The 18,363-nt window shown below is 32.7% G+C and overlaps 1 protein-coding gene across 3 annotated transcripts; it reads left to right on the forward strand.

Annotated features, from left to right (window-relative positions):
- Positions 1-8,244: 8,244 nt before the first annotated feature.
- LOC132294853 (uncharacterized) lies at positions 8,245-14,861 on the forward strand. 3 transcript variants are annotated; one of them, XM_059792858.1, is made up of 8 exons: positions 8,245-8,496; positions 8,719-9,003; positions 10,203-10,274; positions 11,451-11,518; positions 11,706-11,862; positions 12,250-12,327; positions 12,432-12,521; positions 14,515-14,861. In XM_059792858.1, exons 2-8 carry the CDS (start codon positions 8,731-8,733, stop codon positions 14,632-14,634), a joined length of 858 nt encoding a protein of 285 aa, XP_059648841.1. In that variant the 5' UTR covers positions 8,245-8,496; positions 8,719-8,730; the 3' UTR covers positions 14,635-14,861. The 3 variants fall into 3 exon arrangements, with proteins under 3 accessions (XP_059648841.1, XP_059648840.1, XP_059648842.1); XM_059792857.1 differs by having other exon boundaries at positions 8,283-8,496; positions 8,711-9,003; XM_059792859.1 differs by having other exon boundaries at positions 8,302-8,496; positions 8,773-9,003.
- Positions 14,862-18,363: the final 3,502 nt, after the last annotated feature.

Raw genomic sequence — 18,363 nt, forward strand, 5'->3', positions numbered from 1 at the left:
TTATGGCTGGCAATTAGAATTCGAGTATGAATAATGTCATTTTCAATAACTCGGCATGGGCAAGTTTAATAGAGTTGCCATTTCAAGTGCGTTTGTAGACCCATGAGTGTGAATTGAATGTTATTTTAAATTTTTTGAAATGAAATAAAATAAGAAATGTCAATATTTACACATCTCATTATTTTTCACACGAGAGAGTGTAAACCTTGTCTATCAATATTAGTCACACATGTTGTTTCAGTACACAAATTAATTGACTTACTTTTTTTTTAAAAGGAATTTTTATTGACAATTTCATTACGTTTGGAAGTACGAAAGTAACACTTTCGAATAATTACTTTATTAAATAGTTCGAACTTTAAATTTGATTTATATTTTTGTCCAAAATATTGTACTGCATGGGTAAACAATTAAATTAAAAGGAATTGTTTCTAAAATTGTGGTTAATGCAAAATAGTGACTTTTGAAAGGTTCTACCTGCAAATGGAGGACTATGCATGGTGTCTAGATGAGAGTGTTCCACATTTGTCCATAGAGTTAGAAGATTGAGAAGTTATGTAGAGTTAATATCTATGATATTTCTGATGCATATAAATAAGTGAAAAAGTCATTTGAAAACTTCAAGTTATACAGATGGGACTAATCATGTCCAGTTTAAGCGTATGCATTGGAATTTTTATTCCATTTTCCAAATTAAAGGCCTCATTAATTCAATTTTATTGTAATGAAATCCCACAACATGTTATGTCATGAAAGTGCAATAGGTTGGACTTGAACAGATTATAAAACAATCAAAATTTCAAATGTCGCTCCAAATGTAGCTGATATTGGACTTAAACATATATTGAAAATTTGAAATATTTTGACCAGGTGCAAAAGGTATAACCGATTGGATTGTCCAAATTACAATTTTTAAACTCAAAATAAGATAGAGTTAGAACTTATTCACGACTTGCTAAAAATAAAAAGATAAAATAAAAAATAAACATTTGCTAATGTTCTCCCGCATTATTTTATTATATTTTCTCAATTTTATTATTTTTTCATTTTATTGTATTTTCTCAAATTTATTATTTTTTAAATTAATGTCATGTTTGTTTGTGTAATACAATTTTAAGGTTTAGAAATCTAAAATAGAATGCATAATAAGCAAAATATAGATTTACCATAAGACAGGTAACTAAATAGGCTAACTATACATACCAAATGAAAATATATATAATTGAATGGATGGATGTGGAATGATGTAATCTTTTCCCTTTTTGTCCCTCATCCCATTTAGTTGATCAAATCTTGGCGCCATTAAATTTGCAAAAATATAACCTGACCTACTGGATAAGATCTTTTTGTTCAGTAAAATGGTTATATTGAATGATGAAAAAGAAGCCCACGTTGAAGTCCAACTGGCGATGTGACAAATTTGGGTTGGGTTGGGTTGGGTTATATCTTGCTGTTATCCAAATTTCATTTTTATAATTTTCTGAATCCAACTTGATACCAGTAAGTATCCAACCAACCCCAAACTGTTTATATTAAATAAAGGTAAGTAGTTTGGTCGTTAGAAAGTTATGCACAGCTAATAAATTACGAGAAATTATTTGATGGCTCTCATTCATTGACATTTGATTAGGGGTGACATTCGTTAAATGGGTTTTGGTTTATTTTAAATAGTTTCGGATCATAAATAAGTACTTGTGACGATCCGAATTTTCACAAATCCTAATATGTTAATGTGACCCGATAACGGATTCGGAATACGGAAGCGAAAACAAAGAAAACAAGGTTCTTAGGGATAAACGGCATCCCAAGAACGCAAGAGTGACTTAACGGATCCGGAATGCGAAAGCGAAAACAAAAAAACAAGGTTTTTAAGGATAAACGGCATTTCAAGAACACAAGAGTGACTTTCCATGAAGTTACAGAGTTTAAAAAGCAAACAAAACGCGGAAGCGATATTTTAAAATTTGATAATTTTAGCCCTAGGGGCAAAAGAGTAATTTTAAAAAAGTTATGGATACTATCGAGCACACCATTAGATAAATAGTGAAAAATTAACGAAGTTAGACTTAAAAATCATATGATTCGGAGTCTGAACGGAGAACGGCTAAAAACAAAATCGGCTTCGCCGCGGCCGAGGGGGGGCCAAGACCAAACCCCTCCGTTTAGTTAATCTAATTGTGTTTGGGTTAAGATTGTTCAACCTGTATAACTCTTTTATACTGGTTTAATTATACGTGCCATAAACAACTTTATATTTAAGTTTCTAAATAACTATCTAAACGCGTTTCTTATAATTTACTCGTTTATAGATTAGAGATTATTTAGTAATTTAGTTGGATTAAAACTTAGATTTTTTTAGTATTTATTATTTGATTAAGTATTATTAATAATTTAAATAATATAGTAGTTTTTTATTTTAGTAAATAGACCATTAAACGTGTTATACGTGTAACCTAGGGCTGCAACTCGAGCTGGGCCAGCCCGAATTTACCCGAGCCCAGCCCGAAATTTTCAGGGCTTGGGCAGTGTTTTTCTGTTCTAGGTTTGGGCTTGGGCTAAATATTCTGAGCACGAATTAAATTCGGGCTGGGCTTGGGTTGATATTATATAAAGCCCGAAGCCCAGCCCGAGCTCGAAAAGGGTATATTTATTTTAAAACTATGTTATTTCACAAGTGTTTAATAGCTCAATTGGTAGTGTGTTTGGGATTTTTCTTGGAGGAATTTTGTTCAAGTCGTTGTAGTTGCACAAATTTCTTATTTTTTACATTCTGAATATAGAGGCGTGGGCTCATGGGCGGACTTGGATAGGAAAAGTTAATTATAGGCTGGGCTTGGGTGGCTGGGAGTGGGCTTTAGGCAAGCTCGGGCTGGGCTTGGGCAAAAAATTTTGTACATGGGCTGAGCCCGAATTAAGTCTTCAACCCGCCCAACCCGCCCGAGTTGCAGCCCTAGTGTAACCCTCTAATAAACATGTCGGTTTAGTGTTGAGGGTTCCTAACATGAATATTAAACAGGTTGTGTTCGGGTTGAGCTATTTAGTAGAATACACTTAGGTCAACACGACACGATTATGACCCGCGAATACGAATTGCCACCCCTACTTGGTAGACATGAATCATAAGATTTTATAACTTCAAAAATGTATTAATATATTACAAAAAAAAATTCAACAACGATTTCGACTGAACTGGTCCACCACGTGTCAAATGATTGAGGACCAATTAATAATTGCTTAACCCTCTATCCCACGTTGAAATTTTTGAGAAATTCAACTTTTATTGGTATTAAATTTTTATTTTTTTTTAATAATATTGATAATAGTAAAATTTTAAATTTATCCTTATTAAAAAATAAAAAAATACTCCGTAATGAGCCCCCATCAAATAACTCAAGTTAATATCAAAGAATAATTTTAAAATATTATAAAAAAAATAAAAAATAAAAACAGTACGTTTAATTTTAGAATTAAGCCATGTATTTTGGAGTTAGTGTCACTTTTGGTGCAAATCTATTTCATGCCTTATGTCACTTTTTATGTGATCCTACTTCATGCCTTATGTCACTTTTCATTTATTGGTTGGAATAACAAAATATAATCCATACCCTTTGAATAAGTTATTCATTGCTAAAGAGGAAAATACTGGGAAAGTCATCCCTAATACGTAATACATAAGACATTATTTAATACGTATTAAAGAGGACATATTTAAGAAGTATTGAATATGTGTTAGAAATTAAAAATTATGGATACGCTTAAGAAGTATTGAACAAATATCCGTAGAGTATCGATATTCAATACGTAATACATTACTATCGATATTCAACACGTAATACGTTACTCTCCTAGAAATATTTATACTATTGAATGTTTGGACAAATTGTCAAATTGAAGTGGAGAGGAGTCTCAATAGCTGGATGTCAAGCTCTCAATGCATCAAATTGGTGATACGACAGATTTAAATATATGCTGTTGAAGGGTTTTAACTTTTATGGCTGGCAATTGGATATCCTAAATTCGAGTATGAATAATGTCATTTTCAATAACTCGGCATGGGCAAGTTCAATAGAGTTGCTGCCATTTCAAGTGTGCGCTTAGACCATGAGTGTGAATTGAATGTTATTTTAAATTTTTTGAAATGAAATAAAATAATACGCATCACATTATTTTTCACATGATAGAGTATAAACCTTGTCTGTCAATATTAGTCACACCCGTTGTTTCAGTACACAAATTAATTGACTTACCCTTTTTTTTTTCTTTTAAGGAATTTTAATTGACAATTTCATTACGTTTGGCAGTATGAAAGTAACACTTTTGAATAATTATTTTATTAAATAGTTCGAACTTTAAATTTGATTTATTTTTAATCCAAAATATTGTACTGCATGGGTAAACAATTAAATTTAAAGGAATTGTTTCTAAAATTGTGGTTTTTTTAGTTATTTTCCCAGAGCAATACGAGGATAACTATGAAGCAAAGGACATTTAAATTAAAAGGAATTGTTTCTAAAATTGTGGTTTTTTTAATTATTTTCCTAGAGCAATACGAGGATAACTATGAAGCAAAGGACATTTTCAAATGATAAACAGAGTATCATTAAATGCAAAATAGTGACTTTTGAAAGGTTCTAACTGCAAATGGAGGACTATGCACGGTGTCTAGTCTGTCCAGATGATATAGGTAAAGTTAAATTATAGAGTGTTCCACATTTGTCCATAGATTGTAGAAAGAGTTAGAAGATTAAGGAGGTACGTAGAGCAAATATCTATGATATTTCTGATGCATATAAATAAGTAAAAAAGTCATTTGAAAACTTCAAGCTATACCGATGGGATTAATCATGTCCAGTTTAAGCATATCCATTGGAATTTTTATTCCATTTTCCAAATTAAAGGCCTCATTAATTCAATTTTATTGTAATAAAATCCCTATGTCATGAAAGTGCAATAGGTTATAAAACAATCAAAATTTTCAAAAGGTAGGTGATATTGAACTTAAACCTATTCAAAATTTGAAATATTTTGACTAGGTGCAAAAGGTATAACATTTTCCAAATTACAATTTTTAAACTCAAAATAAGACAGAGTTAAAACTTGTTCAGAAAAAAGATATAATAAAAAACAAAATTTTCCTAAAGTTCTTCCGCATCATTTTATTATATTTTCTCAATTTTATTATTTTTTCATTTTATTGTATTTTCTCAAATTTATTATTTTTTAAATTAATGTCATGTTTGTTTGTGTAATACAATTTTAAGGTTTAGAATCTAAAATAGAATGCATAATAAGCAAAATACAGATTTACCATAAGACAGGTAACTAAATAGGCTAACTATACATACCAAATGAAAATATATATAATTGAATGGATGGATGTGGAATGATGTAATCTTTTAGTTGATCAAATCTTGGCGCCATTAAATTTGCAAAAATATAATCTGACCTACTGGATAAGATCTTTTTGTTCAGTAAAATGGTTATATTGAATGATGAAAAAGAAGCCCACGTTGAAGTCCAACTGGCGATGTGACAAATTTGGGTTGGGTTGGGTTATATCTTGCTGTTATCCAAATTTCATTTTTATAATTTTCTGAATCCAATTTGATACAGTAAGTATCCAACCAACCCCAGACTGTTTATATTAAAGAAAGGTAAGTAGATTGGTGGTTAGAAAGTTATGCACAGCTAATAAATTATGAGAAATTATTTGATGGCTATCATTCATTGACATTTGATTAGGGGTGACATTACTTCAATGGGTTTTGGTTAATCTTAAATAGTTTTGGATTATAAATAGGTATTCGTGACGATCCGAATTTTCACAAATTTGGATATGTCAATATGACCCGATAACAGATTCGGAATGTGGAAGCGAAAATAAAGAAAACAAGGTTTTTAGGGATAAACGGCATCCCAAGAACGCAAGAGTGACTTAACGGATCTACAATGCGGAAGCAAAAATAAAGAAAATAAGGTTTTTAAGAATAAACGGCATTCCAATAACGCAAGAGTGACTTTCCATGAAGTCACGGAATTTAAAAAGAAAACAAAATGCGGAAGCAATATTTTAAAAACTGATAATTTTAGCCCTAGAGGCAAAATAGTAATTTTAAAAAAGTTATGGGTGCTATCAAGCACACCATTGGATAGACAGCAAAAAATTAACGAAGTTAGACTAAAAAATCACATGATTCGAAGTCTAAACGGAGGAGAACGGCTAAAAACAAAACCGACTTCGTCGCAGCCGAGGGGGGGCAAGGCCAAACCCCTTCGTTTAGTTAATCTAGTTGTGTTTGGGTTGAGATTGTTCAACCTGTGTAACTCGTTTATATCAATTTAATTATACGTGCCATAAACAACTTTATATTTAAGTTTCTAAATAACTATCTAAACGCGTTTCTTATAATTTACTCGTTTATAGACTAGAGATTATTTAGTAATTTGGTTGGATGGAAACTTAGATTTTTTTTTTAGTATTTATTATTTGATTGAGTATTATTAATAATTTAAATAATATAGTAATTTTTTATTTTAGTAAATAAGTTATTAAACGGATTATACGTGTAACCTGTTTAATAAACAGATCGGTTTAGTGTTGAGGGTTCCTGACACGAAAATTAAACCGATTATGTTCAGGTTAAGTTATTTAGTAGAATACCCTCAGGTCAACACGACATGATTATGACTCGCGAATACAAATTGCTACCCCTACTTGGTAGACATGAATCATAAGATTTTAGAACTTAAAAAATATATTAATATATTACAAAAAAAATTCAACAACAGTTTGGACTGAACTGGTCCACTACGTGTCAAATGATTGAGGACCACTTAATAATTTCTTAACCCTCTATCCGACGTTGAAATTTTTGAGAAATTCAACTTTTAATGGTATTAAATTTTTAATTTTTTTCTACAATATTGATAATAGTAAAATTTTAAATTTATCCTTACTAAAAAATAAAAAAATACTTCGTAATGAGCCCCCATCAAATAACTCAAGTTAATATCAAAGAATAATTTTAAAATATTATAAAAAAAAATAAAAAATAAAAACACTACATTTAATTTTAGAATTAAGCCATGTATTTTGTAGTTAGTGTCACTTTTGGTGCCAATCTATTTCATGCCTTTTGTCACTTTTTATGCGATCCTACTTCATGCCTTATGTCACAAAATATAATCCATACCCCTTTGAATAAGTTATTCATTGCTAAAGATGAAAATATGGGAAAGTCATCCCTAATAAGAATTCACTTTTACGAGTCAAATTTTTTTTTTTTTTATTTTAAAAAAAAGGTCATTTTTTTTTTTTTTGACTTCAGATCAAATCCCAGATCAAACATGTCTCATTTCAAACCCTAGTCAACACTATTCCTCGATAATTTATTTTTCCTCATTACTAATTTTTATTTTAAAAGGCCTTCTAATTTATTTTGCCTTTACCGTCATCTAATTTTCTTTTCCTATTTTTCATCCAAACACACTCTTTATTAGTAAAAACAACACATTTATTTTATGAACATGCTTCGAGAGATAAGAATCATCCCATTTAAATATAGATAATAATTTGAAATTCAAAAGTCATACAATTTCAACTAATTTTTGTAAGTGGGTGCTTATATTATCGTAATGTCATTAATATTTATAATATCATAATAACATCAACTCCTACTCCGATTCAGACTCTTTTCGTCACTCTTTTATTGATCACGTATTATGTCATTGCTTATGTTGGGCTAACACAATTAGTAACCTAATGACCGTAGTATAGCCTAATGCCCTAGTGATACTTTTTCATATTTGAATGGAGGTCGGGTATAAATTCCCGTAAGAGCATTGTGGCTCTTAAGTATATGTTGATAACGTGTTATGTCATTGACTATGTTGGGCTAACACAATTAGTAACCTAATGACCAAGGCAGTGTAACATAATATGTTGATAACGTATTATACTTTTTCGTCTTTCAACGGAGAAAGTCGGGTTTAAATTCTCGTAAAAGTATTGTGGGTATGTGAGTATTTCTCGTCGATGGACAAAAATAAAATAAATAAATAAATATGTAACCAAATGTCTTTATCCAAAAATAAATAAATAAATAAATAGATAGACCATCCTATTTATAACTGACACCAAGTTGGTTGACATTTGTAAGATTACATTGACCACAAAAGGGACCACCGATCACCGGAGAACAACTCAAAGTGGGTAGACTGGTTACGCGGCAATATGTGAATTGACACAATTGCCCATGGTAGCCGTTGGATGAACGTCACCGGACCTCCATAACAGGCTCGGCAAATCCGAGCCTACAGCCCTATAAATACCAACCTCCTAATTCAAGCAAATTCACGAGTAACACCAGCTAACACAAGAATACAAACGAAAACGCGGATCCTAGAGAGAGAAAGTGTGAGTAAGAGAGAGAAAGTACCTTTTCTCTTCGATCAGCCACCTAACACGCGGTTCCGATTTTCCATCTTCTTCCTCAGGTACTAAATCTCTGCAAATTTTTCAATTCAATTTCATTTCGTTTCTTTTGAGTTCAATTTCACCAAATATGGATTGAAATCCCTTGATCCGCTTTGTTGATCCGCGTGATCTGTGAATTTCTACGGTTTCCACAATTCCATGTGAATGCAAATGTATTTCTAGGGTTTTTTTTTTTTTTTTTGGGAATTATATGTGTTTTATTGTGTTTCTTAGGTCTATAGGTGTTTCATGTGATGGGTGATCATTTGGTGCTGTATGTGGACCAACTTGAGAAGCCGGTGAACGCACGATCGATTAAGGAGTCTGAGGTCGGTGCGGAGAGGCGGCCGGATGAGGCGGGACCGTCGTGCTCAGTGGTAGGAGGGGATGAGAAGGTGTTGGTGAGGGGGAATGATGTTTCCGATGAGGAAATGCCGCTTATAAATATGGCCGAGTGCCGAATTTGTCAGGAAGAAGATTCTGTGAATAATTTGGAGACTCCTTGTGCTTGCAGTGGCAGTCTTAAGGTAATGTTTGGTACTCATTTTGCAATAGGGCAACAACATATTCGAATTTGTTTGCTTTTTGTTTAATTGTTCTTCTATAAATTGTGAATAGAAAGTTAGCAGAAGAAGAATAGATGTTTTAGTTGTAGAATTGTGGCTTTAGAAAGGTATTGAATTTGGAAGTTATTCTTCTTTCAAGTAGTTGTTCCTGGTAAAAGATTTTTTCTTTTTTGCTTTTTGTTTCAAAAAAAAAAAAAATTGAGTGGCAACTGGCATGTGAATGGGAGTGGTAAATATAGTACAGAAAATATGTTGGGAGCTTGAGGGGACAAAGTGGTTTTGAATTAGACAGTGGGCTTATGTTTTTTTTTTTTTTTTTTTGGACAAATATTGCCAAGCAAATAGAAATGTTGGAGAAATCATATGGAAACTGGAAGAGAAACTTTATGGTGAGAATTTATTGGGAATTATGAGAAATGTTTACACATCATTTTTTCAATGATTTAAAAATCAGAAATTAATGTAAACATGTCTCCGGCAAACTTTTTAAAAGTTATGTAGGATTTTTTGAAAAAACTATTATTGTATTGAGAAGCTTCCCCAAGAATCTGCTGAATTTTTCTAAGTTTCCTGCTAAATTTGTTCATGACAAGAGATGTATTCATTTATTGGGCACAAGGTGGGTCAAATTCTTCATGACTTAACGGATATGACAACATTGTAATTCTCTTTTGAGACCATGTAGGTATTTTTCTGCTTTCTCATTTTGATGTGTTGTGCTGGTGGCGCAGCATCATGTGTGACCTTCAATTATTTTCTTGAATGATTACACACTCCTATTACAGTCTCAGGCGAATGGTCATAGCCAATTGACTACATGCTTGCTCTAAAGCAAATCTTTCATTCTGTTTTTATGTTGAAGTCCCGATCCCTTTGGACATCATAATTTCACATTGGAATGTAACATCCTAAACTAATTGAGTCCATCTAGGGGCATACTTGTGTAGACATGGTAACATCTATATATACCTGCGATCAATACAGCATTGCCATTCCTCTTATTTAATTATTTATTTTCCTTTTCTCGTCTCTTTTCTCTATGTTTTCACTTTTCACTTTGATGCTGTTAAGTCCTTCCCCTCCCTCCTCCCCCAAATAAAATTAAAACTTTTTGTACCATTGTTTCTAAATGTATTAACAACACATTACAATTTATGCAGTATGCTCACAGAAAATGTGTTCAACACTGGTGCAATGAGAAAGGAGATATAACTTGTGAGATATGCCATCAGGTATCCTTGTTGTTCCTTATTTCTTGATTGTCACTATTATGAGGCCAATACAAGTCATTCTATGTTATATGAATGCTCAGGATTATACCAATATATTGAAGTGGATCAGATTTATATTGTGAAATGTAAGCTTGTATCACTCGTAAAGATTTTGAATAAATATTTTAGAAAAATATAAATAGGTCAAGAAACTCCAAAATAAGTTTTAGGTAGTAGCCCATTGACTACTTAGTATAGAAGAACATGATAAATAAGCTGCATTTATTGCATACTCCCTTTATAAATAGTGTAAAACTATTTTGCCCGATACCTATGAATACCAGAATATGTGGATTTCCAGTTTTGTCCACGACCTGCAAATATCAAACTATTTAGGTTCTAGCTTAGTGCATATTCACTATAACTAGTGAACGGTTTTGTTACCTTGGCTTTCACAAAGAGGGGGAGACTGAAGATATGTTTCTCATAGAATTTAAGAGAATAGATTGAGTGTGAAGTGTTCTGACATATTATGTGATCAAGGCATACCTCTAAAATAGGAAGGTAAATTTTATAAATATCTATTACAGCATTCTTACTATATGTGATAGAATATTGGATAATTAAGAGACAAAATAATGAGCATAATAGTCAATATGTGGATATTGGAATGGATAGCACGTAAGGCCAAAAAAAAAAAAAAATAGGATTTCTCAAAATGAATAAATTTATGAGACGAGGAATTCTCACTAACAAATAAAAGAAAATTGACAGTGGTTTGGTCATGTGTAGTGAAAACCAACAACGCTAGTGAGGAAGAGTGATGTGGCCTTTATTGAGGATAATGGTAGGGGTAGGGAAAGACCAAAATTAAGGGAAGATATAATAGCATGCAATTTAACTGAAATAATGAACTTAACTAGAGCAGAATGTTGAACCTGATTCATATAGTTGACCACAAATAGTTGGAATATGGCTTTATCGTGTTTGGTAAGTCTAGTTATAGTAACCAAATCATATGCATGTTCATATTACATTGTACCTTTCAGTAGTAACTAGTAAGAAAAATAGACTGCATGTGCAATATATGAGCATTCTGCTCTTACTAGGACTGCAGTTCTTTCCTATCATTATATTTTGCTTATGGTGCACAACAGTTTTATCTTTGATTGATGGTATTTTGCATCTCGTGTACAGCCTTACCAACCTGGTTATACTGCTCCTCCACCTCCGCCCCCCTCTGAAGAGACTGCCATTGATATCGGGTAAGCTCTCTTTTCTATATGTCTAACTCAATTTTATACAATTACTTACATTCTCTTTTTGTTTCTTGTTGGAATTTGTTTTGTATCTACTTTCTTGCTTTTGACAATTTGGTGTACATGAGAATCATGGATTCATTATGATGACATACTGTCTTGTATTCTTTTGGTTCTGGGATCTGTTTTACAGTGGTGTATGGACAATCTCTGGTACTCCTTTAGATTTGCATGATCCTCGCCTATTGGCAATGGCCGAGGCAGAACGTCACTTTTTGGAAGCTGAGTATGATGATTATGCTGCTACAAATGCCAGTGGAGCTGCATTTTGTCGTTCAGCTGCTCTAATTGTAAGTTCTCAGAATTACTATATGTAATCCATCAAACATTATTCAGGAAAACGAACTATCAAGCTCTCAGATTCATTTGTTGCTAGAATTTCCATTGTTAGTTCTGTGTTGCTTTCAAAAGTCAGATAAAATGGAAATGATTTAACACTGAACTCTTTGAGCGAAGAGGAAAACTTTATTATGTTTAAGAGTTAATCTGATTCATAAATACGCTCTTTCACAGGGGTCTAAGTTTTTGTTATGTAAACCTTTGTATAATTGTTGAAAGATGCCATCATTGTCCAAAAGTTTGTCGTACTCTTGCCTTTGAATTTGATTTCTCATATGCTTTTGATTTCTCATATGCTCCATGCAATTAAGATTTGAAATTACTGTTTTCATTGGCAGTTAATGGCTCTTCTTCTCTTGCGGCATGCATTGACAGTAACGGATGCTGATGAAGATGATGCATCTACCTTTTTCTCCGTGAGTGGATTGAACTTCTCAGTCTATTTTATGGCTGACGTATTTCTGCGTTTTGCTGGTTTATGATCATTTATGTTTGAACTGAATTTATCTATGCTTTGCAGCTTTTCTTGCTTCGGGCTGCTGGGTTCCTTTTGCCCTGCTACATTATGGCCTGGGCCATCAGTATATTGCAGCGTCGAAGACAAAGACAGGTTAATATCCCCTTTTGCTTCTGGTGTAAATCATAATTCTTTTTCTGTCATTATTAGGTTGTCTGTGATAATTGTATTATTGGGTTCCTCATTGGTAATCTTTTTTTCATTTCTTTTTCTACATTTGATTAAATATCCATGAATATATATATATATATATATATATATATATATATTGCATAGATGTCCTTGAAGAAAGTGATTGTATCTGTATACTTTTGAAGAAAGTGATTATTCAGGATAAATCATGATGTGAACCCCACATCCATGGTTTAAGAGTTTGAATTTGTCTTCCCTACACTGGAGCAAGATCCAATGTAATATTTGTATATAATTAAGGTACCGTATATATGTGTGTGTGTAGATGAGCAGGTAAAGTTTTTGAAAATTTTCAAATTTAATTTTAGATGCTCTCTACTTGAAGGATAATTAGATATGCAGAATAAAATTTTAAATTTTGAATTGGGGAAAACGATGAATGGGACAAGGTTCAGGTAACAGACACGTTAACACGTTTTTCTTTAATTGAACACGTTTTTTTCACTAACAAAAGTAGGTAGGTCAGTATAAAACTATAACTTGACTAGGAACTTTTCAGATTCTTATTAAATAAAGCATTCATTAACTGAGAAATCAGTCTTTTGTGTAGAAAGAGTTACAGAGAGAGAGAGGGAGAACATGGGAAGGAGATACTGCCAGAGAGATTATTTTGGGAAAACATGCAAGTAAAACTCTACTGTATTTTGTATTTTGATTTCAATTTATAGTATTTTAGGCTAAGAAGGGATATAAAAATAAATAAATAAATAAAATCATGGAAGTAATCCTATTTAACATGTGAATTTTATGAAGTTCTATAGAATAATGATTAACATATAACTTGTATTTATGAGCCTATCTATGTACATGCATATATAAATGTAAATACATGTAAATAGTAACATACGTATGTTCTATAGAATAATGATTAACATATAACTTGTATTTATGAGCCTATCTATGTAGGTGAAAATATATATACAACTGCTATGACATACCCATGCATACATGAGGCTGTTCGATTACATTTGAGCATACTGGTTTAATTGTCCATCTTAGCATGCCATAACAATAAGGCAAGCAATTTTGCAAGCTCATTGGTATGTCATAGCTGTCATACATACTTAGCATCTATACACTAATGATGCCAACTATCAATTATTCAATCACTTGCTGCTTCCACACTGCAAGAGATATGAATGTTACTATTTATATATTTATATTTATATATGCATCTACATATGGATAGGCTCATAAATACATGTTACATGTTAATCATAATACCATTTAACTTCATAAATTCACATGGTAAATCAGATTAATTCCATGACTTTTTTAGCCTAAATAGTTATACAATCAAAATCAAAATACAGTAGAGTTTTACTTGCCTGTTAATTTTCCAAAATAATCTCTCTCTGGCAGTAATCTCCTTTTCAATTTCTCCTTCTTTTAGTTAGAGAGAATCGTGTGAACATTGTTTGTTATATGAACTACGTTCCATTGATCATTTCCCCCACTTCAAAATTTAAAATTTTATTCTTCTATTCATATCTAAAATTAAATTTGAAAATTTTGAAACACTTTATCTGCTCATCTACACACACACACACACACACACACACACACATATATGATACCTTAGTTCTATACAGATATATAAAATCATGGATATTACATACTCTGAATGGTGAAACTAATGATCTCTCACCCTGTATGATGGTTACGTGGATATAGATTTCCTATATTTGGAATTTGGAACTGTTACAACGATGCACGTACAAAACATACAGTTGAATATTAGTGGGAATTTTTTTTTTGTTTGTAAATTGTGTGTTGCGATTTAGATATCCTATATTTGGAATTTGGGACTGTTACACCAATGCACATACAAAACATACAGTTGAATGTTAGTGGGAATTTTTTTTTGTAAACTGTGTTGCAATTTGATGAACAGGAGGCTGCAGCATTGGCAGCAACACAATTTGCATTTGTGCTACAATCAGGGCAAAACAGGGGTCTGCAGTTTGCCATTGCATCTACACCGACGGTGACACCCCACCAAGGAACTGCTTAATTTACATGGACAACTGCGAACACAGTTGCTCTGAAAGCCATTTGATGAGGTTGTTTAGTGATTATCGCACTTGCGTGTTTAAAAAGACCATGGATATCCATTCTCTTGCTCTATGTTAATGTGTATATAAGTGTTGCATCTCAGAATATGTTCTCTTGTTAGACATGCACATCCACATCAGCTGTATTTCGTATCCTTTTATAGTATGCGCATTTTTACGTGTCCAATTTGTGATGTTAGTGGTGTGGACAGTATAAAATTTGCCAGTGAAAGGCCATAGATCAATATCCTTTGTCAAAAGGGAGTAGGCAAACATGCCATAAGTTGATCTAGGTGTTTAGGAAGACTAAATCGATATTTTCAAATCTGTGAGTTATTCATAACAATCCGAGTTTGGCTTGATTCAGGATTCAAGCAAGTTGAGTTTGGATTCTTGACGCCAACTCTGATCGATCATTTTCAAGCAACCTATACGTGACACCAATTTTGCTCAGCTTGTTGAAATTTGAAGGGTTAAAATTTGTAGGGAATGTGTTAATAATTTTAACACAACATAGTAAAACTTTAGCTTCTCAGTAAAAGTTTGCCTTGTCATAACTTTGTAAAATTTTTTAATTGCCCTGAAAATCAAATGCGTTAACAGCATCATGGTTTTCTTGTTGATGACCATAGTTTCTTCTCCCGTATTTTAAATTTCACTGCATGAGCCAATAAAGTAACAAGCATATATTCTCCTCATACTCATGGTAATGATTTTTTTCCCTCCCTTTTGTAATCATTTTTTATGAGTATGATATGGACAGAACAATCTTAAAGTAGAACAAGCATCTTCTTTTAAATTGTGTTTTGGTGACATTCTGATTGTAGGCTATGCTTTAGCACATATGTCCTAATAAGCATCAGATTCATCAGGAAACTTACTCTCCTCAGTTCAAGTTTAACAGTCATCATATTTTGCATGCGCTGCGATATATTCATTCACTTGGGGTGCCGAGACAGTATCAGACACTTTGACACACTCCGGACACGTATGTCCTGAAATTTGAATAGTTTGTTTTTTAGTTAGACACCGCAATAACATGACATGGACACAACAATGACACATTTTTGGCACACTCTCAAGACACAGCGGAGTGATTTTATAAATTTTCTTTTTAGAGAAACTTTAAAATCTTTTATGGGTTAATTAATAAAATAAAATAAAATTTAGAAAAACAAAAATAACAAACATGTGGGTTTAAGTTCCAAATTAGTGATTTCATTCATAATTATATAATGTTGTTGCATTTTTTAACGTATCTATACTGTTTTTATGTCCTATTCTTTTGAGATTTGCCATAACGCCGCGTCGGCATCATGCCATACCTGTGTCTCATGTTCATATCCATACTTCCTAGACACCTAAATAAGGTTTTAAGAGAGAATTGATTTGGAGAATCATTCAAAGATAGAGAAATGATGTGTGACGACATACAAAAATTAAACCAAATAAGCTTTGATTTTCTCTTTTTCTTTTTCATTGTCCGGCTTAGTATCCATCAACTGAAATAGAGCCCACAGTTTCCAAACAAAAGTTCTAAAAAGCCACTATCTTAATACCACCCTAGAGAATCTACAAAGCTACTACATTGTATATGCATATATATACTTTAAATCTTTAAATCACTTGTATCTTCACTTTTTTTTCTTTCAAAGAGGGGCAAGGATCATACTAACTCCTTGAGATTCCAATAATAGATAACTTTAATGGAACGCAAGAGTATGTTACAAGTACATTAACCATTAAATGGTACGTACCCGTACCTCAAATTAAAGCAAAAGGCTTCATCCAACACTCTATTTCCATTTCTGGCATTGGCATGTAGGATTACAATTGAACAAATTTTGGTTCGAAATAGGAAACAGTCTCTCTATTGATAAAATTGTGTACCTCTAATCCTCTCAGACACCGCAATAACACAAATCTCGTGTAGTGGGTTGATTTTTTTTTTATTAAAAAAACACGAGAAATTAGCCATTAATTTTACAACATTAACCCGGTGATGAATGAAAAGGCTGCAATATAGGATCACATATCAAATAGAAAGTAACAACTCAATCACTCTTATTGCTTTGATCAAAGAATAAAAAAGGGCAGAGAATCAGTTTAGTATGATAACACAATATGAGAAAGAGGTTTGTATTGCTTGGACCATGACCAGTCATTGTTCATCATAAGAGGCCTTGGAATCCCATCATGCAATTTTGATAAAGCATAAGAATCTATGCTTTGGAATGTTCCAACTTGTACCTCATTTTGGATATAACAATAACAATGATAATAATAATAATAATAAAGAATTAAATAAAGGAAAAGATGGTCTACATACTATATGGATAAAGGAGAAAAACAATTACAAATTGTGTTTGTGTGTGTGTTTGTGTGTGAGAGAGAGAGAGTTTGAAGTTGGTCTTCTTTGAAACATTGAATGGGGGAATTAGAGAATGGCAAGCAAAAGAAAAGCATAAAGAAACACATTTAGCACAAGGAACCAAGACTGTCATTTTTGTTGGCATAGAGAAGAGAGCTTGGAATTCTAAAGTCAGATCTTCAAACATCATAAAGCAAGTGTTTGGTTTTTTTTAGGGGGCTCTTCTATTCCTCCTCATTCTTTTCCACTCCATTCTTTCTATATGAAAAATAATGCCTCCTCCTCTACTAATCTAGTATTAGTTTTGGCACCCTCATGAGTCTTGCTCAAAGGTTTCCTTTCCTTAACATCTAAGGAATACAAATTTACCAAGATACCCCTGGCAATAGACTAACATATATGATTCCTCTCCTATTCCTCACCTGTCGTGTGTTTGTCCTATGCACTACTAAATCAACCCTGCAGCACCTATGTAACATATTACATTGTGTTGCAAAGCTGTAACACCATTAAATCAAGAATTCAACACCTTTACGTTTATCAATTTAAAGTAGTTGTATTGTTGATTTAAATGCACTGAATGATAGAGAATCAGAAACGGCACAGGAGAGGATCGTGAGCCACCTGTATATATACAAATTTACCAAGATACCCTTGGCAGTAGACTAGCATATACGAATCCTCTCATATTCCTCACCCATCATGTGCACTATTAAATCAACAGTGCAACACCCATGTAACATATTACATCGTGTTGAAATGTTGCGACACAATTAAATCAAGAATTCAACATATTTACGTAGTTTGCATTGTCAATATAAAGTTGTTCCATTGTCGATTTAAATGCATTAGATGACACAGGACAAAAATTGCATAGGAGAGGATCGTGATCCACGTGTATATGTACAAAAACTTGTACACGTAAGCACCGTCGGGTGACATGGCAAAGATGGCTAGGATTCCAAGGGACTGGCTTGGTCTTTGTATTGTAGACAAAAGCAGGCCAACTGGGAAAAACATATGGAAAAAGATGCTCAGCTTCTCAAGGGTGTTGTTCCAACACACACCTTTATTTTTGTCCCAGTCAGATTCTCCTATAACAACACCCTTTATTTTGAGGCTTATGATTGGGAAGAATCCAAATTCCCTCTTGGTAATTTAGGGCCCCTCCTCCAACATTGCTTTACCCTTTAAAGCTCCCTCCAAGTCCCATATATAAGAGAAATAAATCACAGGCTTGTATCTACAGGGATGGGTCATTAGACTACAACAATTATTCTTTAACACACTTCTATTTCTAGTTTTTTGCTTAACAACC

Source organism: Cornus florida, unplaced genomic scaffold, assembly GCF_030987335.1.
Source record: "Cornus florida cultivar Cherokee Brave unplaced genomic scaffold, ASM3098733v1 CherokeeBrave_3.0.0_Hap2_Chr02, whole genome shotgun sequence".
NCBI classification, from domain to species: Eukaryota; Viridiplantae; Streptophyta; class Magnoliopsida; order Cornales; family Cornaceae; genus Cornus; species Cornus florida.